The 26141-nt window shown below is 39.2% G+C and overlaps 1 protein-coding gene across 2 annotated transcripts in view; it reads right to left on the bottom strand.

Annotated features, from left to right (window-relative positions):
• The window catches only part of HHAT (hedgehog acyltransferase), a 160028-nt gene that overhangs the window by 67442 nt on the left and 66445 nt on the right, over positions 1-26141 (bottom strand). For both annotated transcript variants that reach the window (XM_087717742.1, XM_087717741.1), the window contains exon 8: positions 22398-22433. In XM_087717742.1, the coding sequence (XP_087573868.1) occupies positions 22398-22433 (36 nt within the window). The remainder of the gene's footprint in view (positions 1-22397; positions 22434-26141) is intronic.

Raw genomic sequence — 26141 nt, 5'->3', positions numbered from 1 at the left:
TAAAATAAAGATGTTCCCCCGTGACATATAATTCTTACTTTAATCAAAAAGTCAACTCTACTCACACAGAGGAAGCCTAAAAGGCCATTAACATGTTTAAACAAGGTTCAAATTGCCCCCATTAAAAATCAAATTGCACCCCCCCCATGGGGCGTGGGCCCGACGTTGGGAACCACTGGTCTAGACACAAGAATATAGGTGTAAAATAATAATTGTCAGTTTGGAAAGGACAAGAATTAATTTTGTTGATATTAGTGTAAACCAATTTCGTTGTATTTATTTTGTACAATGACAATAAAGATTATATTATACTATTTTGTATTTTAACAACTTACTCTGTGGATATTGTATACATTGTGTCTGTGTGTGTGTTTATCATTGTTTTCTTCGAACAGATGTTTAAAAGCAGAAAGAACATAAAAATAATATGCTATTATTTTGTTAATCAGAGTGGTGGAATACATTTTTCTATATAAAAAATTGAAATTAATATTAATAGCTTCCATTATTTTTTTTAAAACGTGGAACAGACTGAAAGAGAATAACAAAAAAAGGTTGACCCTTGTTTAAGATCATGTTTCACATCAAATATGTTCTTCAAAAAGTTAAACATTAATTATCAGACTGATAGCTTTAGTTTCTATGCATATTTTTCTTAGTTTCACACAGATGTTTTCTACTGCACGGTGTTTTATGGTGAGAGGAGAGAGACTTGAAACAGAATATCTAGCAATCATTTTTTGTTGAGTCCTCTTCATTTGATTTTATGAGACAACACTATTTCTTCAGTGAGAAAACAGTATAAAGGCTAATTTATCTGAAATGGCAGATCACAACATATTTTAATATAAAGAGCAAAAAAAATCAAGGCATTTGCTAGACACAGTAGAGAAAAGCAGAAGATCAAATCTGCAGCAGAAAACAGAATTAAGACATGTTAGTTACCATTATTTTTTCTATAAACTTCTATAATAACCAAATTGCTTATTAAAAATAAAAAACAATGAAACTAGCGTTAAAAGGATATCAAATTCAGCTGTATTTAAACTAGAAATTATTGATAGATCAAATGTATGTTTAGGCATAGAGCAGGAAGATTACCTTGAAATAGGGCATCTAGTGAGAGAGGGAGGGGAAATAACAACAAAGTACAAGTACTTCTTGGTTAATGACCACTTGTTCAGCGACCAAAGTTTTAATGGTGCTGAACAGGTGGTAGTTATGACCAATTGTCAAAGTTCTGACTCTCCAAATACCCCACAGTCATGTGATTGCAATCCGGGCATGGTAACTGGTTCACACTTATGACGGTTGCAGTGTCCTAGAATCACAACCACAATTCAGTATAGTGAATTATACAGCAAAGTCAACGGGGAAGTCAGCAGGAAAGGTTACATGTCACTCTGGTAAATCTCCCACACCCTTACACCCTCTCCCAGCCCCTCTGCATTTGCACTGTGCCAGTCAGCCAAAAATTCATTACATACCATCTATGAATATAGCTGTGCTCACACTGGCCTCCCCACCACCTGCCACTCTTACATATCCTAACTTTGCTGCACTTGCGCAACCCCTCCCCCTACACCCACACTTCATCCCTGAGCCTTTTGCTCTTCTGCCATATCTTTTCAGAGTATAAGACGCACCTTTTCCCCTCAAAACAGAGGCTGAAAATCTGGGTGTGCCTTATACACTTAATACAGCATTTTTTTGCCTCTCAAACCCCCGCCCCCTTCACCAAAATGGTCATGCATAGCCTTTAGGAGGCTCCCAGAGTGCTCCTGGGGGCTGGGGAGGGCAGAAATGAGCGAAAAATGGGCCATTTTTTGTTCAATTCTTTCCCCTCACCCCAGCCTTCAGAAGCACTCTATAAGCCTCCTAAAGGCTATCCATGCCTTTTGACAAAAAAGCCCCCTGTTTTGCGAAAAATGGGTCATTTTTGCTCATTTTCTCCCCCCAAGAGCACTCTACAAGCCTCCTAAAGGCTATTCATACCCCTTTTTTGACAGAAAAAAAAAACCAGGCCCATTTCTGCAGAGTGCAAAAACTTCTTCAAAATCTAGGTGCTTTTTATACACCAGTACGTCTTATACTCTGAAAAATATGGTATATTAGAAGGAAAGGAAAAAGACTCAATTTTTAAAAAATGAGTCTGCATAATATAAGTATCTTAAAATATTTTAAAAGCAGGATAGGAAGAATAATTGAGATTTTGAACTTTGGTGTTGATCAAAATTTCCAAGAAATCCATGATCAGCCAAGAAAAGAAACCAAAGAATTATGAAACAAATCAAACCAGGGTTCTTATTCAAGGCAGAAATGAAGAGGCTCAAATTATCTGACTTTGGGCATATGACAGGAAGACCCAGCTGTCTAGAGAAGGTTCTAATGCTGGGAAAGGTAAAATGGAAAAGAAGACGAGTACAAATTTGGATGCACTCAGTTACAGTGGCAATAAGCACACAATTGGAAGATCTGAAAGGCCAGGTTAGGGACAAATCATCATGGAGAAAACAACGATATTGTTACTAAGAGTCAAAAATAATTTGAAGGCACATAAATAATCCAACCATCCATTAATCAATTGCTTGTGATAGCATGACAAATTTGATTATGAATATAACAAAACTGTACAGCATAGTTTTTGAATTAAATATTTTAATAACTGAACTATCTATACAAATTTCTTTCAAAGAGGATTTTTTGTCCATTAAATGAATAAAACATTAGAGTGCCATACATTTTTGTAATATGAGATCTTCTGAAAGATCATGTAAATATTTATGCTGATAATGCTGGTTATTTATCCATAACAATCATTTGAAGCAATTTGGTAGATTTTTCTATTTCTGTCTTTTGGAGGTTTGCAACAATAATATACAGAATAATCTCATAAATACTCATATTTATCATTCTCATATCCTGTGTTAGAACAATACCTCCTATTTTGCTCTTCCTGTATCAGACGCCTCAAATGTGTTGGAACTATAACTTCAGAATGTTCAAAAAAATTCTGGAAGAGAAATCATTTCGATTTTGCTGTCGTAGAAAACAAAGTCTGCACTTGCAACGGGCAATAATTTAAAGTTGTAAATTAGCTATGATATGGTCAGTTTGTCAATGAAATGCTAAAACTGACAGTTGTTTTAGTGAAAACTAAAGAAATAAATAAGATCTTTCATTTCTTGATTCATATAAAATTGGAGACATGCCACTAAATGAGTTTTTCCCAACACTGCTTGTCCATAATAGCAAAATTCATGACAGCTCCATCCTATACATCGGTAGCTCCTTGGCTTCACCCATGACATTCATTCTCCAGATACACAAGACACAGAAGATATCACAAAGAGGGAAAGGTGATGACTGATCCCCAGGATATCTTACGTGCTTCATGGTTGAGCGGTCTTTGAATCTATCTACCTGGTGCAAAATGTTATGGTGAGTTACATTATGAGGGATATAACCATCAGTTACAAAAGAAGAAAAAATAATATTCAGTGTACTCTCAAATATTACAGATCTGCCATGGGCTGAAGGAAAACCTTAAGACAAATGACACTGATATGCTTATGATGGCAAAACATTTTCAAAAGCAACTAATGATTTAAGTCTTCAATTTCAACAAAGGCTATCAGAAACTTGTCTGTTTCACTTACAAATGATACATCCTTATTTTGCTAGGATATAATTGAACCCTTGCTTACCCATTATGGGAAAACTCCAAATATGACTCTACATTTTTTTATTTAAAAATGTAATAATACCAAAATAAATGTAATTTATTGATCTTTATCACGTTCTTGTGTTTTACCCATAAAGGTTACTATGACTCAGCAGTAAAGCAAGGAGTGCTGAGATAAGCAGAGGACTGTTCACTGAATTGTTATATCAAGGAAAACCAGACCAGCTGAATTTCTGCCCATGCCACTGCTTTCAAATCGCTTCTTATAATTCAGAAAGAAAGAAAGAAAAAGACAATATTTGGTTTCTGTCATGCTTCCATAAGTTCGATGCAACTTCATTGAAGGAAAGACTTCAGGATCTTAATTTTATGAAGTAGAACAGTCAATGCTCTCTGGAGAAGTACTGATTAATTTTAGATATTCATCTGTTACCTGTATCTATAAAATATTCTTGCAGCATCCAATTCCCAGAAACATAGAAATAACTTTTATGATTGCCTCAGAAGAAACAAGAGATATGAATTTAGGCATAGCCCAAAGCCTTCAAATATATACCACTTTTTGTACCTCTGAGGCAGTTCACATATAGAACATTTAGCACTGATTAAACCTATCAAGATATTGCATAGTTGAGAGGATAAGTACTGATATTCTTCCTCTGGTGGTTGATAATGCATAATTCAAACATACTTTTGTGCTGATCAAACTATACATAGATTAAATCATTTTATTCTTTCTCTTCACTTGTAATGTTTCAGTTTGCTTTCTTGTATTCCAAAAATTGATTTTGAAAAACATCCACAGGAAAGGAATCAAGTTGTTAAAAAAAAGCAATAAAAAAGCGTAAATGAATTGTAATCAAATCACAAGACAGTTTACATGTCTACTGGGAGGAATGAAACAAAGAACATACTGGTTATATGTAGAATGAAAACAAAAAAAATAAATATTTTTCTTCAGCCTCTGCAAACAATGACAGTTAGAAGTACAGTATATTAGGAGGAAGACCTTATAATTAACCTATTGATAGTAGCTTCTTCACCATCTACAATCGATATATATTGAACTACCGTGTTTTCCCAAAAATAAGACAGGGTCTTATTTCTCTCCCCCCCCCTGAAATAAGGGCTTGGCCTTATTTTCGGGGAGATCTTATTATTTTTCAGGTGTAAGAGGCAGCAAATCCACTAGCACAACCCTGTCTGTTGCATCGCCAGCTTGCCTGCGGCCACAATGACCCAAGTTCTCCTTGTGCCCTGGCCTTGGCCTGCCCTGCTTGCTTGCTGGCCGCCGAACAGCTGACTGTGCTGTTCTGGCTTCACAGGGGCTCTTCGCCCTCCTGGCAGAACTTCTTCTCTATGAGGCTTCTTAGGAGGCACAGCGTGCAAACAAAAGAGCTGTGAATCCTTCAATATCCAAGAAAGAAAAACCTCAACTCCATTTTAATAGAGATAAAGTACTTTTACTAGATATGAAGTGAAAGCAGCTAAAAGGAAAGCAAGATCTGAGCCAGAAAGGTGAGAACATATACATATCAAACGTTTGGTAACTCCAATTTTACTGAAACAGGATTTATGATTTTCACAATGGGGAATGGTCCTATATACTTCGGACCCAGTTTCTTCGATTTTTGGGTGGTTTGGAGAAACTTAGTGGATAAAAAAACCTATTCCCAACTTTGTACTCTTTCAGCTCACTCCATTTCTTATCCGCCTGTTTTTTGTGAGTCTTGTGAGCTGCATCCAATGCTTTGCAGGTCATGGGCCAAAATTTCCAAAGTTGATCACTCCACTCACATAAGGACAAAATTTGAAGTTTCTCTTGAGGCAATTCAGGAATTGGTACAAAGTCCTGACCAAACACTACTTTAAAAGGGGTCATGCTGGTACTGCTGTGAACAGAATTATTGTAGGCCACCTCTGCATGTGGTAACAGTTCCGCCCAATTATTCTGTTGATAATTGATGAAATATCAGAGGTACTGCTCCAAAACCGAGTTAGTCTGTTCACAAGCTCTGTTGGTCTGAGGATGGTGGGCAGAGCTTAGCCCCTGGGTGGAGCCAATCAATTTCAGGAACTCTTTCCAAAAGAGGGAGGTGAATTGAACCCCCCTGTCTGAAATTATGCATTCAGGTACACCATGTAATCTATATACATGTGAAATAAACAATTTAGCCAAAGACTTCGCTGACGGGATCTTGAAGCAAGGCACAAAATGAACCTGTTTGGAAAACAAATCAATGATAACCAAAATAACGGCATATCATAGTCTTTCCGGTAGTTCAACAATAAAGTCCATTGATATCTCCTTGCATGGGGCTCCAGGACGGGTGACACTTTGGAGGAGACCTAGGGCTTCCCTGGCGGTCTTTTTGCAGCTGCAGAGATGGGACAACTGGCTATGAGGACTCAATGTCTTTTTTCAATGAAGGCCACCAAAACTGCCTCTAAATCAAACGCAAAGACTTTACAAATCCAAAATATTCCGCCATTCTCGAATCATGGGCCCGTTGAAGAACGACAGGTTTCAGGTTAGCAGGAACATATAGCTTAGCCCCCACCCAAGCCAGTCCATCCTTCATGGTGCATTCATCAGAATGTTTCTTAAACCAGTCATCGGATTTAAGACCCTCCTTGAGTTTGTTCATTAGATCCGTATTCACATCCAAGTCAGCTGGGTTCTGGCTTCTAGTAACCATTGGGGCAGCCAGATTCTTAGCTGGGATGACTGGATGAACCACGCTCAGTTTGGAGCTGTTGTGCTGGGGAAGCCTGGACAAGGCATCAGCCATAAAGTTCTCCCCCCCCCCCCGGATGTATTTCAGGATAAAGTTGAAACGGTTGAAATGTTGTGCCCAACACATTTGTTTATGTGACAGTTTACGCGGGGTTTTCAACGCTTGTAAATTTTTATGATCAGTCCATACTTCAAAAGGGTGTTTCGTCCCCTCCAGGAAGTGTCGCCAGGTCATCAAAGCCCATCTGACAAGCTTCCTTTTCCCATATGGCCCATCTCCTCTCTGTCTCTGTAAGCTTACGTGAGGTGTAAGCGCACGGTTGCAATTTACCCTCAGCGTTTGTTTGAAGTAATACCACCAGCACCACCATGTCACTGGCATCAGCCTGTACCATGAATGGCACATCCATATTAGGGTGTTTCAAAACCAGCTCTGCTGCAAAGTCACTTTAATTTCTCGAAAGCAGCTTGACACTCAATAGTCCAGTTCAAAGGCTTTCCCGGTCTAGGTTTGGCTTCTCCTTTAGATTTAGAAGATTTGTAATGGGAAGAGCGATGCTAGCAAATGAGGGAATAAATTGACGATAAAAATTTGCATATCCCAGAAAACTTTGCAATTGCTTGATGGTGTGAGGAGGCGCCCAATCTGTAACGGCTTGGACTTTTGCTGGATTGATCTGATGCCTTTGTGGGAGATACAGTATCCCAGGAAAGCCTCTGGAGTCTGGGGAGGACAACAAATAGGTCCAATGGGCCTACTGGAAGTTCAGAAATGCTTCCGGAGGGCCTCCGGGTGGCCAGAGGAGACCATTTTCGCCTCCCCTGCTCCCAAGCCTCCAGAGTCTGGGGAAACAGATCCGGAAATGGATTGTTTCCGAACTTCTGGTAGGCCCATTGGACCCATTTTTCACCCTTCCCTGGCTCCATAGTCTTTCCTGAAGCCTGGGAAGGGCAAAAATGGCCTCTCCCGGCCCCCCAGAAGGCCACAAATCCGTTGGCCGGCACACACATGCATGCTGGAGCTGACAGATCGTGTGCCAGTAGATATGGTTCCATGTGCCACCTGTGGCACGCATGCCATAGGTTCGCCATCACAGGGATAGAGCATTTGGGGAATGTGTGTCTGCGCTAAGATCCGAAGGAAAGAATGATTGCCAGGAAAAAAGAGGGGGTTGTTCTGGTTCTGTGCTGAGCTGAAGCAACCTGCCATAGCCATGGAAATCCATATACGTGGGACATCGGAAAAAGCCCTGCAAGGAGACGCCATTTGCAAAAACGTCCCATTCTGATCCTTCAATGCTGCAATCCTGGAATTTGCTGAAGGCTTGGACTGGGGTGTTTTTGCAAACTGCTTGAAAATGGGGAGGTGGGATTTTGTCTCTTATCCTGTTCTCAATCTGTGCTGAACTACAGAACAGGGTTAGAAGCAGGAATATCCCCCTCCACATTTTCAAGCTGTTTGTAAAAACTTCCCATTTCGAGCCTTCAATGTGAATATGCAGGTGAGAAGCAACCTCCTGTAGGCATGGAAATCCATACACTTGGGACATCAGAAAAAGCGCTGCGAGACACCACTGCCAAAGTGCAGGAAATCTCCCCCTCACACCTGCAGATTGTCCTTTCAAAGAGTAGTTTCACCAGGACAAAGAGGTGGCTGAAGGTGGCGTTTGTGTTGCCTTCATCCTGATGAAACTGCTCTTTGAAAGGATGATCTGCAGCTGTGGGGGATTTCCTGCACATTAGCAGTAGCATCTCCTCGCAGGGCTTCTTCCTATGTCCCAGGTGTATGGATTTCCATGCCTTCTTTTCCTGATCCATACAAAATTGCCTGCTGTGACTGTCACCGTTAGGTAAGGAGGGCGTGAGGCATGTGGGTTGTGTTGCTTGGCCTCTGGCTTCTTTTGCAGCTGCAAATGGCTGCAAAAGCACTTGCTGGAGGCAGAGGCCTGAGCGACACCCGTGAATCAGCCGTTTCATGAATGGAGCAGAATAGTTGATCCGATTAAGGGGTCGAGGTGACCAGAGAAGGGAAGGGCTGCCTCCTGTTCTGGCCATACCCACCCCTTCACTAGAGCTTATTTGGGGGGGACAGCTTATATTTTTGCTCACCCCTAAAATCTGGCATGGCCTTATTTTCAGGACATGTAATATTTTTGGGAAAACATGGTAACAGGTAAACTGAGAAGAGTGCAGGCATAATACACTACACTTTATGGTTCTAGGTAGCAGAATAAACTAGTGTAGAATGTTAACTTTTATGTATGTTAACAGTTAAATGGTCCAAAACATGGAGTTGCATGAGAAAAGCAAGGCTTTGAGTAACTGAATGTTTCTTTGTGATGCAGCTGCAGAAACCTATTAAGCAGTTCCCTAAAATATTAATACAAGGTGTCCCTCTAGTGACAACAAATTTATTGCATGGTTGAAATTATCTCACACATACTACATGATAAAGACAATACAGCAATCTACATATTCATCACTTATGCAGAAGTTTTAGAATTATTGTGATTCAAGGGAAAATTGTCTCTACTCCAATTCATAAATGCAATTTCTGATAAATGATAAATTTACTTTATTATATACCTCAGCAAGGCCTAATAGTTGGCCTAATAAGAATTATGATAGTCCTTTGTGATCACAATGATCCCAAGGCACTTTTACCCCACCTTTAGCTACGAATGCAAAGGTCAAGTTACACAAGGACTTGTCCTAATTTTATCCCCAGAACAACCTTGTGAGCTAGGTTGAGCTAGGAGACTGTTTCACCCAATGATGTAAGTCCAACATTCAAAGCACTAAACTGCCATACTACTGATTGTGACTATTAAGAAATCTTCAGTACCATGGACAGCGGAAATTAAGGCAACTAGGCTTATTAAATCTACCGGATATAGGATGCTATTCTGCTACTCTCACTAGCCTTCAAATCTTCTGGATTTCATGAACCAATTTTGCCCTATGAAATAGCTGAAAAAAATCTTCCATTTCAGGACTTTAACTTAATACTGCAACAAAGAAATGTAATAAGCTTTTCCAATGAAGAGAGGACACTGCTGCCAAAAGAAAGAAGTCTGCACGAAAGGTGGATTGGCTGCTGATAGAATACCTTAATCTGAATGTCTCCATTTGTCAGCATGCTGCTAATAATGCTAAGGCATGAATTGAGCCTCACAAAGCACTATCTCTGGTTTCTCATGAGATAAGCAATAAATAGGACTGTAATACCTTCACTCAAGAAAGTATCAGCAAATAGAAGAGTTTCTTGAGATTTCATTGCCATGATAAAATAATAAAATGCAGCAAAAAATATTAAAAGATTACACATAAAACACATAACTTAAGTATAAAGGATAAGAAGAAAGAAAACTATACTGCAATTGTTAACAAATAAATACAGAGGAACAAATTCCAGATAGATGGATAGACACATAAACACAAAAGTATACTAAAATTATTCATTTTCTCTCTCCTCATGACCAAATCTAATTATCCCCAATTGATAATGATGCAAATATGATGAACAGCTTTTTAAAGAAACAATACACATCTCTGCTTATGGAATAATTGGGAAACCAATTGCCTGGCTTTGACAGCATAGTAATGAGCTTTGTACCAATTGAATCCTAATTGTTTGGAAATGTAAGCTGCCTTCCAGTCTGTCAAATAAGAAATGGAGGTCTTTGAAATAAAATGAAACACATAGGCAAGAATCTGAAAATAATGTATTTGGAATTGATACTATTTTTAGGTGACACTGACTTCACCATTTGCATAAAAGAGCTAGATGATTTCCAAATAAATAATACCATTAACTTTTCCACCATGAGACCCATATACTTTTATCAAAAGCTCTGCTCATATATCATTAATTTTGCCACAAAGGTTTGGTAACACAATGAACTATATAAATTGAACTTACTTCCACATAATACGAAGCTTTTGCTTGCAAAATATCATCTAGATCAGTGTTTCTCAACCTTGATAATTTTAAAATGTGTGGACTTCTACTGTAGGCATGCTGGCTGAGGAATTATGGGAGTTAAAAGTCCACACATCTTAACGTTACCAAGGTTGAGAAACACTTATCTAGATAGATCAGCGGTTCTCAACCTGTGGGTCGTGACCCCTTTGGGGATCGAACGACCCTTTCACAGGGGTTGCCTAAGACCATTGGAAAACACATATTTTCAATGGTCTTAGGAACTGAGACACCCGTGTGCCAGTGTTTGGAGCGGGGGGGGGCAGCAGGCAGCAGTAGGTGCTGCCTTGCAAAAGGGAGGGGCTACCTGACAAGAGTGGTGGCGCGAGGACAACCGGTGCCCAGCCAATTGCAACATGAGAGGCACCAGTGGGCAGATCGGATGGCTGCGCTTGGGAGAATGGAGCGCCTGAGACCAGTGAGGCAGCACCCTGAGAAGTGGCCAGGCTGAGCTTGTTCCCCCAGCAGCGAGGGGAGGGGACGCTGGGAAGAAGGAGCTGAGAACCGAGGCGGGAAGGATTGCGACGATGGCCCTTGAGCCGCTGCCTCCTTGGAGACTCGGAAGTTCATGCAGGTGCTCCGCAGCAGCTGGCTCCAGACGTTCGGGTTTTCCTTTTTCTGTAAAAACTTCCATCCATTCACAAGGAGACCCGCCTTTGTTTCCTTCCCACAATATCTATGAATGAATGAGTGGTTGGAAAACTTGGGGGCGAGAGCATTCCAGGAATTTAGGGGCAGAGGGGAAAAAAGGTAGCCGTCACGAAACATCTTCATCAGCCGCTTTGAAAAAAATAAAGCACTACTTCTTTTTGGTTTTAAATTTTAAGCTTCCATGCTTAGAATAGAATGGAACAGGAAAATGGAATGGAATGGGAATGGGAATGAAATAGGAATAGGATGGAATAGAATAGAATAGAATGAAATAGGAATAGAAAGATTTATTGGTGAAGTGTGATAAGACACACAAGGAATTTGTCTCCAGTGCACCAATTCACAGTGTACATATAAACAGCAAGTAATAGATCATAGGTCATGATAATAGTTACAATCATTAGTTAGAAACAACAATTGATAAATCATAAAGAGCCAGTAGGACAAGATGAAAAATAGGAGGGATATCCAACTTAGTACTGTATGTATCTTTGACTCATTTTTTTTACTGTCTTTCTTCTCTGTTTTATTTTTATTTTGTTACCAACTGAAATATTTCATGGACTTTTTGTAACAAGCTTAGAGGTTATATTATATTAATTATTTTATACTAATTATATATCATATATATTATATTATATTATATTACATTACATTACATTACAATTTATTATATTATATTATATTTATATTAATTATATTATATTATATTATATTATATTATATTATATTATATTATATTATATTATATTATATTATATTATATTATATTATATTATATTATATTATATTATATTATATTATATTATATTATATTATATTATATTATATTATATTATATTATATTATATTATATTATATTATATTATTATATTTATTATATTATTATATTATATTTATTATATTATATTATATTTATTATATTTATTATATTTATTATATTTATTATATTTATTATATTTATTATATTTATTATATTTATTATATTTATTATATTTATTATATTTATTATATTTATTATATTTATTATATTTATTATTTTCATTAGCAAACCATTTCACAATATATAACTACATATTATTTTTGTGATTTATCACTATGCTTTTATGTTCAATTTGTAATAATGAAAATACATCCTGCATATCAGATATTTACATTACGGTTCACATCAGTAGCAAAATTACACTTATGAAGTAGCAATGAAAATAATTTTATGGTTGGGGATCACAACAACATGAGGAACTATATTAAAGGGTCGCGGCATTAGAAAGGTAGTATTTATTTTAAGAAAAACAAACACATTGACAAGAAAAGAAACAATACAGAAAATATGTGAACATGGCATTCAAGGATCACATAAGATGATTTAAAATGTAGAACCAAAATGTTTTCTGTTTTTTTCTAAGTTTTTAAAGACTTTTTTTCTGGTTTCATACACTCTCATTTTAAATATAAAAGAATGTTCAAGAAGCTGAAATGTAACTAGAGTAAAAAAAATTCTTTCAAGATCTGTTATGTACAAAGGGCTATTCTATACCCTAGTTATGTCTCTAGGGAAGTAGTTTAGTCTTCTCTTGCCCTTTAAAAGTTGGTTCATGCTGACATAGCTGTTTCAATAATGTCAATAAAACATTTCCCTTTCTCTTCCATCTATAAAACATTTCCCCCTCTTGCTGGTAAAAAATAATCAGTAATTTTAGCCTTTTAGGATTGTCACTAAGCCTTTTAGATACAATAGCATCTAAGTGAATACAAAATATAATGCTTCATTATAATTGCAAGTATTTAACAATGTGATCATATGCATATTTATTTGAAAATAAATTAAATCCAAATTCAATAGGATATACTCCCAAGAATGTATAGGTAAAAAAGTAGATACTCTCAAACTAAAATTACATTCTACTAACCTCATGGACATGACTAAGTCCCTTTGACAAAATCCAAAAATGTACTGTCCTCGTGTTCAGGATTGTTTTTACTTTATCTATCCTACAACCTGGAATTTTTTTGTAGTCTTCTGTCCAAAACCAACTACTCCAGATCCCACTAAGCTTCCAAGCCTACCATCTGATAACTTTTTTTTAAAGAGGCAATTGTTAAAATCTATCTGGCAATTGTTACGGTGTATAAGTCTTAGTGCTAGTGCATCCATCCCAATGAATATTTTTTGCTTGGAATATCTCCCATTTAGCCCAGAAATTTAGCCACAGAGAGAACACAGCTTAGAAGGCACTTTACTCAGCTATCTGGATTGTCAAGAAAGAGCATTTCTCATATTTAGATATTAGAGTGACATTCCCTTCTGTTTCCCAAAGATAAGATTAATAAATGCCATTAAAGTAGACATAACTTAGGAATGGGTGATAGAGTGTTACTAAGATACAATCAATCTTATCTTGTGCATGTTTTCAAAGAAATTTTCATGCTCTTAGGGCTTCTCTGACTTTGGTTCCCTCTGCATGCTCCATTGCAACTTTAACCAGCAGATATTCTGACTCTTCAGCTCTATGTAATAGTGGAACATTGTGTAGTTCTCTGTGCTATTTCCCACAATCATGTCTCCAAACAGAGTTAATAGGTAGGTTGCAAAATAAATATATATTTCAGGTTGGGGTTTTTTAAAAAAAAAATTCAAGGAAGCAAACATCCTGCTTAGATATTTCATGAAAAAAACCTGAAGGGAACTAAAAGTAACAAACTGACAAATCTTATTAATAAAATCTTACAACTGAGTTTATAAGGCATGACTGTATTCCTGATGCATAGTCATTTAGGATAAACTTTTATCTATGATGCACACAGAGGTGAATTTAATATACATTACCAAAATATCATTTGGTGCTGTCACCAGTGATTTGATCCCCAGGGTTTTGGGAACTTCAATAGCTTTGACACCAAGGCCAAGGATAGGACCTTGTACTGATCTTAAAGGACACTTTATCTGTGAGTGAGGAGTGTGATGATTGGAGATGCTGCATCTTGAAGCACTGTTCTTTGGAAGAGACTCACCTTGGCGAACAGATTATTTTCTTTATTTTTCAGAAACTGCAGGAAAACAGTTCTTCCAGAAAACAGTATAGTGTCATCTGTTCAATTTTTGTTGTTAATTATTGATGCACTGTTTTTTTATTTAGTTCATTTTTATTTTCACATTAATTATTACTTATTAATGTATTTCTTTATCATGAATAGTTTATTACTTGTTTACTATGTTATTTTAATTTGATGTCTCTTTTCATTGAGACAGCAAGCAGATTACAGAGGTTTATAAGGCAAATTAAATATAACACAAGACATGTAATCTCTCCTATTCTGCCTCCATATCATTACTCTTATACCTGTTGCTTTGTAATAAGAGGGGAGAATCCAAAAAATAAAGGGTAGCTTTAAAATGTAAAGAAATGCATGGAAGAACCACACAGTTCTTTGAATTCTAGCCACTATTACTATAACATTAAGAAAACTAAAATCATGGCATCTGGCCTTCTCAATTCCTTGCAAATAGATGGGGAAGAAATGGAGGTAGTGACAGATTTTATTTTCCTGGGCTCCAAGATCACCACAGATGGGGACTGCAGCCAAGAAATTAAAAGATGCTTGCTCTTGGGGAGGATTTTCCAGTTGCAATGTATGGCTGTGAAGACTGGACCATAAGAAAGGCTAAGCGCCAAAGAATTGAGGCCTTTGAACTATAGTGTTGGAGAAGACTCCTGCAAGTCCCTTGGACTGCAAGGCAATCAAACCAATCAGTCCTAGAGGAGATCAACCCTGACTGCTCTTTAAAAGGCCAGATCCTGAAGATGAAACTCAAATACTTTGGCCACCTAATGAGAAGGAAGGACTCACAGGAGAAGAGCCTAATGCTGGGAAAGATTGAGGGCAAAAGAAGAATGGGACAACAGAGAATGAGGTGGCTGGATGGAGTCACCGAAGGAGTAGGCATGAGTTTAAATGGATTCCAGAGGATGGTAGGCGACAGGAAGGTCTGGAAGAATATTGTTCATGGGGTCACGATGAGTCAGACACAACTTCACAACTAACAACAGCAACATTACTATAACATTCCAGGAAACGTTTCAAAGTCAACAAGTTGGTTATTTCCCATTATTAATAACAACTGAACTAATATTCTGCCTCACAATCACAATACTGTTTTTAAATCACAAGCCATGGATACAGTCAAGTAGGCCAATATCTATATCTTTCTTAGTCTTGACTTTGCCCCTCCAGTATTTTCATGTTTATGTTCAACCAGCCTTCTTAGATGGATCATGAAATGAACACCACAGAATATAGACAGGTAGACCTCAGTAGTGGATTGGCAATTTTTCTACGACTAGTTTGGGTGTGTTCTTGCGTTTGTGTCTGGGTGGGTGGGCGGAGTCTCCCGCCACTGCTACTACCGGTGCGGCCGAACAGGGCTGAACCAGGAGCAACCCACCACTGGTAGACCTTGCTTACAACTGCTCCATTCTAGCATCATTCAAAGTTATGAATATTGAAAAAATAGTTTTACAACCAATAATTTCAACAGCATCCGTCAGCCACAGAATCACTATTATAGACAGTAGAAGTTGCCCTGTCCCTGACCATTTTGTTTTTTTCTTCTCCTTGCAAAGCAGAGAGATTGAAGAGAAAGAGATTAGAAAGACTAATCAGCCATTCAATCGGGAATTCACATCAAAAGAAATATGGTGACTCTGACAGTCCTGAGTACATTCTGGTCTAGCAGCCACGATCATACCATGCAAATAGCCAATGTATTGCCTGCTTACTCTCTTGCAATCCCTTCCTCTGTAATCTCTTTCCTCTGGGAGTAGGAGGGAGGAAAAATGGGTCAGACATAGGAGAAATTACCTATAGAAATTGTCGTGACCCGACAAATGCGCGAACTCCAAAAGCGCGCCAACAAAACCGCAGCGCTAAAACCGCGATGTCAAAAGCCGGCCGACAACAGCACACCAACAAAAGAGCACCGACAGAAGCATGATTTAAGTTAAGGTAAGGTTTAGGGTTAGGTTTAGGTTTAGGGTTAGGTTTAGGGTTAGGTTTAGGTTTAGGGTTAGGTTTAGGGTTTGGTTTAGGGTTAGGGTTACAGCGCACTTCTGTTGGTGCGCTGTTGTCGGCGCGCTTCAGCGCTCATTCGTCGGCGCGGTTTTGTCACCGCGGTTTAGTCAGGCGCTTTTGTTGTTCGCGCATTTGTGGCGGAACCAGAAATTGTTTGAGGTTTTTTTTCACCTTGCAGAGCAAAAAGATTGTTTAAACAAGTGAGGAGGGGGAAAATACCAGTTCCATTGTTTTTGATGTGCATTCCTCATTTTGTGCCACTTAGTTCTTATAATCTATTCTTGTTCAGGGAAGTTAATTCCCTTCGTGCTAATTTTCCCAGCATCAGACTGAGCATTCCAAAGAGCGGGGAAGTGGGAAAAGGGAAAGCACCATCATGGTCACATGACTTCTCATTTAGCAGCTGTTTCACTTAGCAACAGGACTGCTGCTGGTCCCAATTCTGCGGGTAAAGCACAACAATTGATAAAAAATGAAGATACAAAAATAGCAAATGCAAATATAAAAACACACTAATAAATATCATAAAAACCAGAAAGAAGGAAGAATAAAAAATGGCCCCTTCAACAATGTAGCCACCTGGTTCACTGGGAGACCCAGGCCTGATCACATAATCATATTTTAAGAACCTTTTATATCAAAAGGAATATAAAAAGGATAGGGTCAAATCAGCTTAAATTAATCCCTGCAGATTTCTGCAGAAGTCAGTTGCTATTGCCTCTTTCCTAGAATGTCTGGCCCTTCTGGTTTTGTGCCCATGGCAGGACTAAAACTCCCAGTCTCCCAGTTTATGGCTGATTCATTAATCACCATACTAAACTGGCTCTTTAGTTTTATTCAACAACAGAACAACAGAACCTTGCAATCTCGATTTTGCTGTTACCTTGTCCTGATTGTTTTGTATGTGTGTGTGGGGGGGGGATTAATGAGGGAGGGATCAGCCTGAACCACTTCTGAATGTTATTTTGTTCTGTACTTTAAAAAGGCTTTAGTCCGTGTTGCCTTGGCAATGGAGACAAGGTTGCTTTCCTTGCTCTGTACATCTTCTTTCTTTTCCTTTTTAAAATAAATTTTTATTTTATTTTGCTCTTCTGACATTCTTCTACCTTCCCACAAATAAGGATGGGAAGAAAAAGAGGCTGATTTCTATAGCCACAAATCACAACATTACAGGGTCGAGTGGTGCCATTATATAACATATTTTCATTTAATCCTTTTTTCCTTTTACTTGCCAGAAGGGCACCCCAGCTGTGGGAGTACTATTTCTCTTATACAACAGAGTCAGCAAGAGGCTGCTGGGAATTCAGTTGTTGGCAATGGGAATTACTGAACTGCTGCAGCAGACAAGAGGCAAGGCCATATTCTACAGCAGTGGTTCTCAACCTGTGGGTCGGGACCCCTTTGGGGGTCAAATGACCCTTTCACAGGGGTCGCCTAAAACCATTGGAAAACACATATTTTCGATAATCTTAGGAACCGAGACACCAATTTTATGGTTGGGGGTCACCACAACATGAGGAACTGTATTAAAGGGTCGCGGCATTGGGAAGGTTGAAAACCACTGTTCTACAGACTGCAAATGGTTTGGAGATAGGAGGTTTGAGACCTTTAACTTTCAACCTACAAAATCTTCTCTGCTATTGTGCCATATTTTATCATTACAAACAAAAAAGCAAGTCTTAATTTGTTTTTGTTTTTTTAAAGGAACAAGAAAATAATATTAAGTGAAAATGAAGAAAGAGCAAAGTTTCTATGTAAGAGGTGTCCATGTACATATTAATACTAATCTGAAATCCTGAATTCATACAATCCTAAAAGCCATTTGAAAGTTCAGGAACAAACAATTAATTTAAATATTACTTTTTCTCTGTGTTCACACAGCTTCATCTATTCTTTCCCTCCTCCTTCCCCCCCTTTCTCTCCATGATTTAAGCTATCAAACCATAATTTTAAATTAACTGTATAAACAAAGAACAGGAATAAGGGGAGGGAGAGTTGCTACCACAAACACCCAATTGTGATCACCTGAGTGACTGTAGCAAGAGACTGAATTCTTTTCAACTGCGGAAGTGCAAATATGCAAATCCTTATATAAAGTGCTGAAGGAAAATCAAAATAATTAAAGGGTTTCAGCAGTTCTCCAAAGAGGGGAAGGGGAGGAGATTCCTAAGGAAGAGATTTATTTATATAATAACATTTTTTAAATTGCTATTCGATATGTGGGTAAAGTGTTAAAATTTGAACTTTTTCCTACTTCCTGAGGCTAAATATAGGTAACCTAAGAACCTATAAAACAGAGTGCTTCGTAATATAAAATGCACCTACTGTGGAATGCACTCTCATCAAATTTATAAATGTCACCAATTCGGGCTATACTAAAATGGGATGGGACATATTCAGAGAAGAATGCTTTAATAGACAAAGGCAGCAAAAATTAAATTCTATTTCCCAGGGGAGTCACAAGGGAAGAGGACTCTCCCAGTCATGCCTACTCAGAAACTATTTTCCACAGAATGTTCAACACTCTGGGTCTTTGGCCTAATCCAACAAGGCTTGTATATTTCAAAAAGGGCATAATGCTTCACTATACTGAGCACATTGCAATGTCCTTTTACTGACAAGACAGGTGTGTACACTGCTGATGGTTAGCACCTCCTTCTCTACCAGCTTTGCCAGTATCAGACCCAAAGCATTTAGTAACCCAGCAGATGGCTCATTATTCAAATTCTGTTAGTCTTTGGATAGTACTGGAATAGGCAGGACCCAGTGGGAATGCCAATCTCAAACACAAAGAATGTCAAAATAGGATAACTAGGCTGGAACAGACTCCCCTTTGAATCATCTGGCTTGAATGGCTAAGGAAAAAATGTACTTTCCATGTTATTCCTCCTCCCCCCTCCCCGGCTAACTTCTGCATTTATCTGCAAGCATAATATTCGTATTCAATAACAAAGACAATGCTGTATTAAGAAAACTGCTATTTTTTTCTTTTTGACATTTAAAGGGAAACAAATATAATAACAGGCAACAAATGGGCAAAAAAGCATCATTTCATACTTCATTATAAAAGTAATTGTAAATGTAAGAATACAGCACATAACAAGTGGACTCTGTGAATTGTTTGGGAAGGCCCATTCACTCTGCATTCTGCAAACATCTGATTCATAACCCAGATTAGTGAATGTATGCAAAATCATCATCTAAAATATTAAAGCACATTTACTGAGAAAGGTTGCATGTGACAGTATGATAGATTTTTGTTTAAAAAAATGAATAATTCAATTTTTTTAAACAGAATTACCTTGTGGAACCAGTTTTTTTATATCCTTTGGGAACTTCAGTCATACTAGGAAACTGTCAGTGTGCATTATTTATGCAAGAACAAAACACAGCAAGGAACATAGATAAAAATTAGTTTCTAGAAACACCACGCAACACTCTTTCTTGTATCTTTCTATCCTGGCAAAGCATTTCTGTTTCCCAGGGGTGGGCTGCTGGGAGTTCGCAGGAGTTCGAGAGAACTTCTAACTAAGATTCTGTGCAGTTTGGAGAACCCCCAAATTCCACTCCTGGGCATCTTACTTTCTTTCATCATTCTTTGCAACAGACCACGTATTACCCACCATCTTTCTACCAGTATTTCCTGTTTTAAATTTTCATTTCCTCCTTTATATAAACACTCTATTGGAGTGTACACATTCATCTACTTGCTATATTTTTTGCCATTTATGTGCGACTTGCAATTATGTAGTCCATTTACTATCACATTTGTCTTTAATGCACAGGTTTTCAGTTCCATGTCACTGCATCATGCAACCTAGCTTTCAATGAATATCATTCAGGTTCTCAGCCAAACCAGTGACTTCTGCATAAAAAAGTACCCTTACACTCCCAGACAACATACTTCTACCATTATCCTAAGCATCTCATATATATTTATTTAGAAATGGACTGAAAAGCTTTAAAAACTTGATATAGGGCCAGGATTTAAGGTACCGTATTTTCACGACCAAAAGCCGCACCGCATTATAAGCCGCAGTATCAATTAACGTTAATTTTTCAAACTTTTTCCACATATAAAGCGCACCGGGTTATAAGCCGCACGTTTCCCGACGCTTCTGGACATCTGTTGCAGTCGTGAGGAGCGGAGAAGAGCGCGAAGGTTCTTGGCGCTCCAGGAAGCCCCGAAAGCAGCTGGGAGAGGCGCGCGGTTTGGTTTCTCCTCCCTGGACGTCGCAGCAGCAGCCCCAAGCGCACAGATCTCTGTGTTTTTCGCATCGGGGCGTGCTCTTGCAGCACACCCCGATGCGAAAAACACTGAGATCGGTGCGCTTGGGGCTGCTGCTGCGACATCCAGGGAGGAGAAACCAAACCGCGCGCCTCTCCCAGCTGCTTTCGGGGCTTCCTGGAGCGCCAAGAACCTCCGCGCTCTTCTCCGCTCCTCGCGACTGCAATAGATGTCCAGAAGCGGCTTTTGGGCTAATGGGAATTGGATTTCCAGCTCGATAGCCCCTGCCGCTTCTGGACGTCTATTGCAGTTGTGAGGAGCCGAGGAGAGTGTGGAGAAGAGCGCGGAGGTTCTTGGCGCTCCAGGAAGCCCCGAAAGCAGCTGGGAGAGGCGCGCGGTTTGGTTTCTCCTCCCTGGATGTCGCAGCAGCAGCCCCAAGCGCACCGATCTCAGTGTTTTTCGCATCGGGGTGTGCTGCAAGACACTAAATTATAAACATGTAAATGTGAACTATATTTAAGAAAAATAAAGTCTGATAAAACAGGTGCTTTATCTTATAGTCTTATCATAAAGCATATAAAGTATACCATCATTTTCCAGATGAAAAAAGTGCAAAAGAAAAGCATAACCTGCCACTTTTCCCCCTACTCCTTTTCTCCTCAAACAACAGAGAAACAGTGGCTTACAAAAAAGCAATAGGTGGGCAAATAACTTTACAGATTTAAGAACTTGTTTCAGGGATTTTTTTAAAAAAAAGCATATTTGCATATGAATCTCTGGTGGGGAAAAAACAACTTTGCAGTCTTGCCAACCTCTTACCCATCAGAACAATGAAGTGTCTTCTTTCCTGATGAAACTATTCCCACAAATCCCATTATCATGAAGGTATAATAATAATAATGCGAACAGAAGCAAGATTGCAAATCACCAATCTCTCTTCTCATTAGCAAAATGACTTCCCATACCGCAGTTTAATGAAACAGAAAAATATCAGGGATTCTCTCAGGTATCCGCTATCTTCTTATTTAGCATATTAATATTTCTATGTATATCATTAAAATATACCCAGGTTTTTTTACCCAGTTCCCTTCTCATGCTTTCATATCATATTTATTTTACTTCTTGACTAATAAATATTAAATGAACTAATTTGGCCATAATTGCTTTTTCTTCTTTTTGTCCCATCTTCTAGAAAACTGAGACATTATATTATGCAATCCTTGATGAACTATGAGCTTGGTTGTCTGCTTACAGACATTTCATTACACCAATGAAATGTCTCATGGACTGATAACATCATAATACATTGATGAAGTTACCTAGTTGGGTAATGAAATGTCTGCAAGAAAGCAAGTTGAGAGAGCACCATGGACTCTATAGTTCAACCCTGAGCTACATAAATTCACTTCTGTGAGTGAATTTTTATATTTATATTGAGAAAAAATCACGTTTCTATATTTATTCTATCAGTATGCCAATGAAATAGTGTACTTAGCATCAAATAAAGTTTAAATAAATAAATCATGGTCTCAGAATTGTATTGTAGAGCCTATAAATCAAGTTGATGTCTGGTGGAGAATGCTAAACAATTTGCATCCGGGTCCTGTTTTCTAGTTCTACTACTAAATCATTTTACATGGTGTGTTTTTTTTACGTAGAGGATGAAATGTTTCTGCTGAACAAACCCTTTTATTAGAAGAACCAGAGGCCAGGAAAAAGTCAATGTCAAGAACTTTAAAAGTTTACTCAGAGCATTCTCCATACCACCAGAGCCATTTTTGAGGTTGGAGGGAGCACAGTCCCGCTCATAAAATCTTGGGTTTTAATTCATCCTATTTGTTAAATAGGAAATCCCTCCATAACTTTAGCAGAGTCATTTGGAGTTGGGCAGTGACAAAAGCAAATCAATAAAACAGAACTCAAATGTTACTGGATCACTTCAACAGTACTACAAACCATCTAGGAAGTATGATTAAAAAAAAGAAATAACTCATTGGACTGTAGGCCTTAATCAGGAGTGATATAACAAAACATTTTGACTTACCTAATAAGGAACCTATGTAATCCAACATCAAAACTTCTGTGGAAGAAAGAAAAGGAAAAGGAAGGGGAGGAGAAAGAAAGAAAAAATATTATAATTTTTATAAGACGCAGGTTTGAAACATAAAATTACAATAATCAAAATGTATTCTAACCCAGTTAATATTAATACGTTTCTTGATTCATATAAATGAAAACTATAATTAACCAAAAGGAAAAATGTTTCCGAATTGTTTCTTCTAGCCATATAGGAAAATTAAAGTTTAAAGTTTAATAACATTTATATGCCACCCAATCCTGTAGGAAACCGGGCAGCTTACAATACAAAATAAATAAAAAAAAGAGTAGAAGGAAAGAAAAGATAGATTTAAAAAACACACCATGCACTCCGTTCTAAGTGGGGCTGGACCATATTTTGGGGTCAACAGCCCCAGGCCTGCCAGAACAGCCAGGTTTTAGTGGCTTTACGGAAGGCCGAGAGAGTGGGAAGGGTCCGGATCTCTGTGGGTACATCATTCCACAGGGCTGGGGCAGCTACAGAGAAAGACCTCCCCTGAGTAGTCGCCAACCGGCATTGCCCGGTCAACGGTACCCGAAGGAGGCCCAGCCTGTGAGATCTTATAGGTCGTTGGGAGGTATGTGGCAGGAGGCGGTCCCGCAGATATCTAGGTCCCAAGCCATGTAGGGCTTTAAAGGTAATGACCAGCACCTTGAAGCGCGTTCGGAGACCGATGGGAAGCCAGTGCAGCTCGCGGAGGATAGGTGTAACATGGGTGTACCTAGGTACACCCAATATCGCTCGTGCGGCTGCATTCTGGACTAATTGTAGTCTCCGAACACTCTTCAGGGGCAGCCCCAAGTAAAGCGCATTACAGTAATCAAGCCTAGAGGTGACGAGAGCATGAGTGACCATTTGAAGTGCCTCCCAGTCCAGGTAGGGCCGCAACTGGTACACCAGGCGAACCTAGGCAAAAGCCCCCCTGGTCACAGCTGACAGGTGGTATTCTAATGTCAGCTGAGAGTCCAGGAGGACACCCAAGTTGTGGACCCTCTCTGAGGGGTGAAGAGTTTCGCTCCCCAGGCTAAGAGATGGAATATCTGATCCGTTCTTGGGGGACAACATCAATAGCCACTCAGTCTTGTCTGGATTGAGTGCCAGCTTGTTTACTCCCATCCAGACCCTGACAGCCTCCAGGCGCTGGCACATCACTTCTACCGCTTCGCTGAGTTGGCATGGGGCAGACAGATACAAGTGGGTATCGTCCGCGTATTGATGATATTTGATCCCGTGAAAACGAATGATCTCACCCAGCGGCTTCATGTAGATGTTAAATAGGAGGGGGGACAGGACCGAGCCTTGAGGCACCCCATATTTTAGGGGCCTAGGGGTCGACCTCTGTCCTCCAACCAACACCGACTGCGACCTATCTGAGAGGTAAGAGGAGAACCACTGTAACACGATGCCTCCCACTCCTACCTCTCCCAATCGCGGCGGAAGGATACCATGGTCGATGGTATCGAAGGCCGCTGAGAGGTCAAGAAGCACCAGGATAGAGGAATATCCTCTATCCCTGGCCCGCCAGAGATCATCGGTCAGCGCAACCAAAGCAGTTTTGGTGGAGTAACCAGGCCTGAAACCCAACTGAAAGGGATCTAGATAATCTGCTTTATCCAAGGTCCGTCGGAGCTGAAAGGCCACCATCTTCTCAACAACCTTCCCTACAAAAGGGAGGTTGGAGACTGGATGGTAATTTTTAAGAATAGCTGGATCCAGAGAAGGCTTCTTAAGGAGGGATCTTACCACCGCATCCTTTAAGGGCAGCGGGAAAGATCCCTCCTGTAGAGAGGTATTAACAATCCTCTGGAGCCAGCCTCGTGTAACCTCCCTGCTGGTTGAAACCAGCCAGGAGGGACACGGGTCCAGTAAACAGGTGGAGGTACTCATCGCTCCCATGGCCTTGTCCACTTCCTCAGAAGTGACAAGCTGGAACTCGCTCCAAGAAATCCGATCAAGGCCCACTCTTGGCATCTCTGCAGGTACTGTCCAAGTGGAGTCCAGGTCCGTCCGAATCTGAGCGACTTTGTCTGACAAAAACTGAACAAATTCCTCGGCTCTTCCCTGCAAGGGTTCACCCGCATCCCTCCCTTTCAGGAGGGAGCGGGTTATTCTAAAAAGGGCAGCCCGGCATGATTCTGAGGACGCAATGAGAGTGGAGAAATGCGTACATTTTGCTGCCCGAATCGCCCCTAGATAAGTCCTAATAAAGGCTCTTAATTGTGTTCGGCCAGATTCGGATTTACTGGCCGTCCAGCGTCGCTCTAGGCGTCTCTTTTGGTGCTTCATCTCCCGGAGTTCCTCGGTAAACCAAGGAGCCCTCCTGGATCCACTGCCGCGGAGAGGCCACAAAGGCGCAATCCGATCAAGAGCCCCAGCCGCCACTCTGTTCCAAGCAGCAACCAAGGACTCCGTCAGACTGTGGGCAAGGGAGTCAGGTATCTCCCTAAGCTCCCTCTGAAATCTCAAAGGATCCATCAGGTGCCTGGGGCGGAACCATTTAATGAATGGAGAAAGTACTAAAACATTAGATTCACTATAGATTTTCCTTCTTTTAAAATTTGCTTAGTGAGACATGAAGGTGTAACCACTGAAACAGGATGAAATCACACTTTAAAAAATAAATAGATATTAAATTATACTATTGATATAAACATACGTAGAGAATCAAAAGATCTACAGTATGTAATGTTTTTACTCTGCCTGGCTTTTGAAAAACTTAGGCAGGTTTTTTAGGTTCTGCTGTCTTCTAAATATATATATAAATCTTATTTTGGATGTTTGTTGATTTTAGATTATTCCAATTTCTAAAAGAATATTAAAAATTAGAAAAATTTTAGAAGGAAAAATTAGCATAAATTCAGTGGAAATTATGTATCAGATAATTGATACATAACACAGGGTAGGTGGATGCGGGGGAGCACACGCATTGCATTTTGGGGGTTCGCGCATTTTGGGCACTTGGTCTGGAAAAGGTTAGCCATCACTGTCCTAAGATATCAGTTTTCAACCACTGTAGTCCCACAGCACATTTGTGTGTAAACGATGGGAAGTCAACCCCACCTCTACCATCACCAATAGTGGATTGCCTCTATTTTTCCTCCTGAAGAATATTTTGTCATCACAAAGATGGCAATTAAAACATTTGTTCCTTTTTCAGCATCTTATCTATGTAAGGCTGGTTTCCAGTTATGACACAATAAAGAGCAATAACAGATTGTGACTTCAAACACTAGAGAAGGACTTCAGGATATGCTTGTCAACCACCCATCTTTGGACAAAGGACTTCATGAAACATCACACCAAGCACAGATTTCTCACAAATTTATTTTTAATTATTGAATGTTAAGCACAATCATAAGACTTGTTTTTGTTTTAATGAGATCTTTTAAAACATATGGTGTGCCTTGACAATTTTAGCACTTGTTAATGTGACATGAGATGAAAAATGTTGAAAACCACTGTCCTACGGTGTCACATATGCCCTGAAGTTATTTGCCAAGAATTCTTATTTCACTAGGAATATTTCTTTCTCAGCATTTTGAGAGTAATCTTAGTTTGACACTGTTACTGCCTTACCAGGCAGCTTACAAAACAGAATGTAGGATATATCATGCTTATCGCACCTTATTGCATGGAGACACAACTCCATGATGTCTGATTATATCACTTCAAACCTGCCCCTGAGGCTTT

The sequence above is a fragment of the Thamnophis sirtalis genome, unplaced genomic scaffold, assembly GCF_051295495.1.
Source record: "Thamnophis sirtalis isolate CommonGarterSnake01/CBP01778 unplaced genomic scaffold, rThaSir2_p1.2 scaffold_6, whole genome shotgun sequence".
Taxonomy (NCBI): Eukaryota; Metazoa; Chordata; class Lepidosauria; order Squamata; family Natricidae; genus Thamnophis; species Thamnophis sirtalis.
The sequence above is the reverse complement of the archived record's forward strand: the minus strand, read 5'-3'. Positions and strand labels throughout refer to the sequence as shown.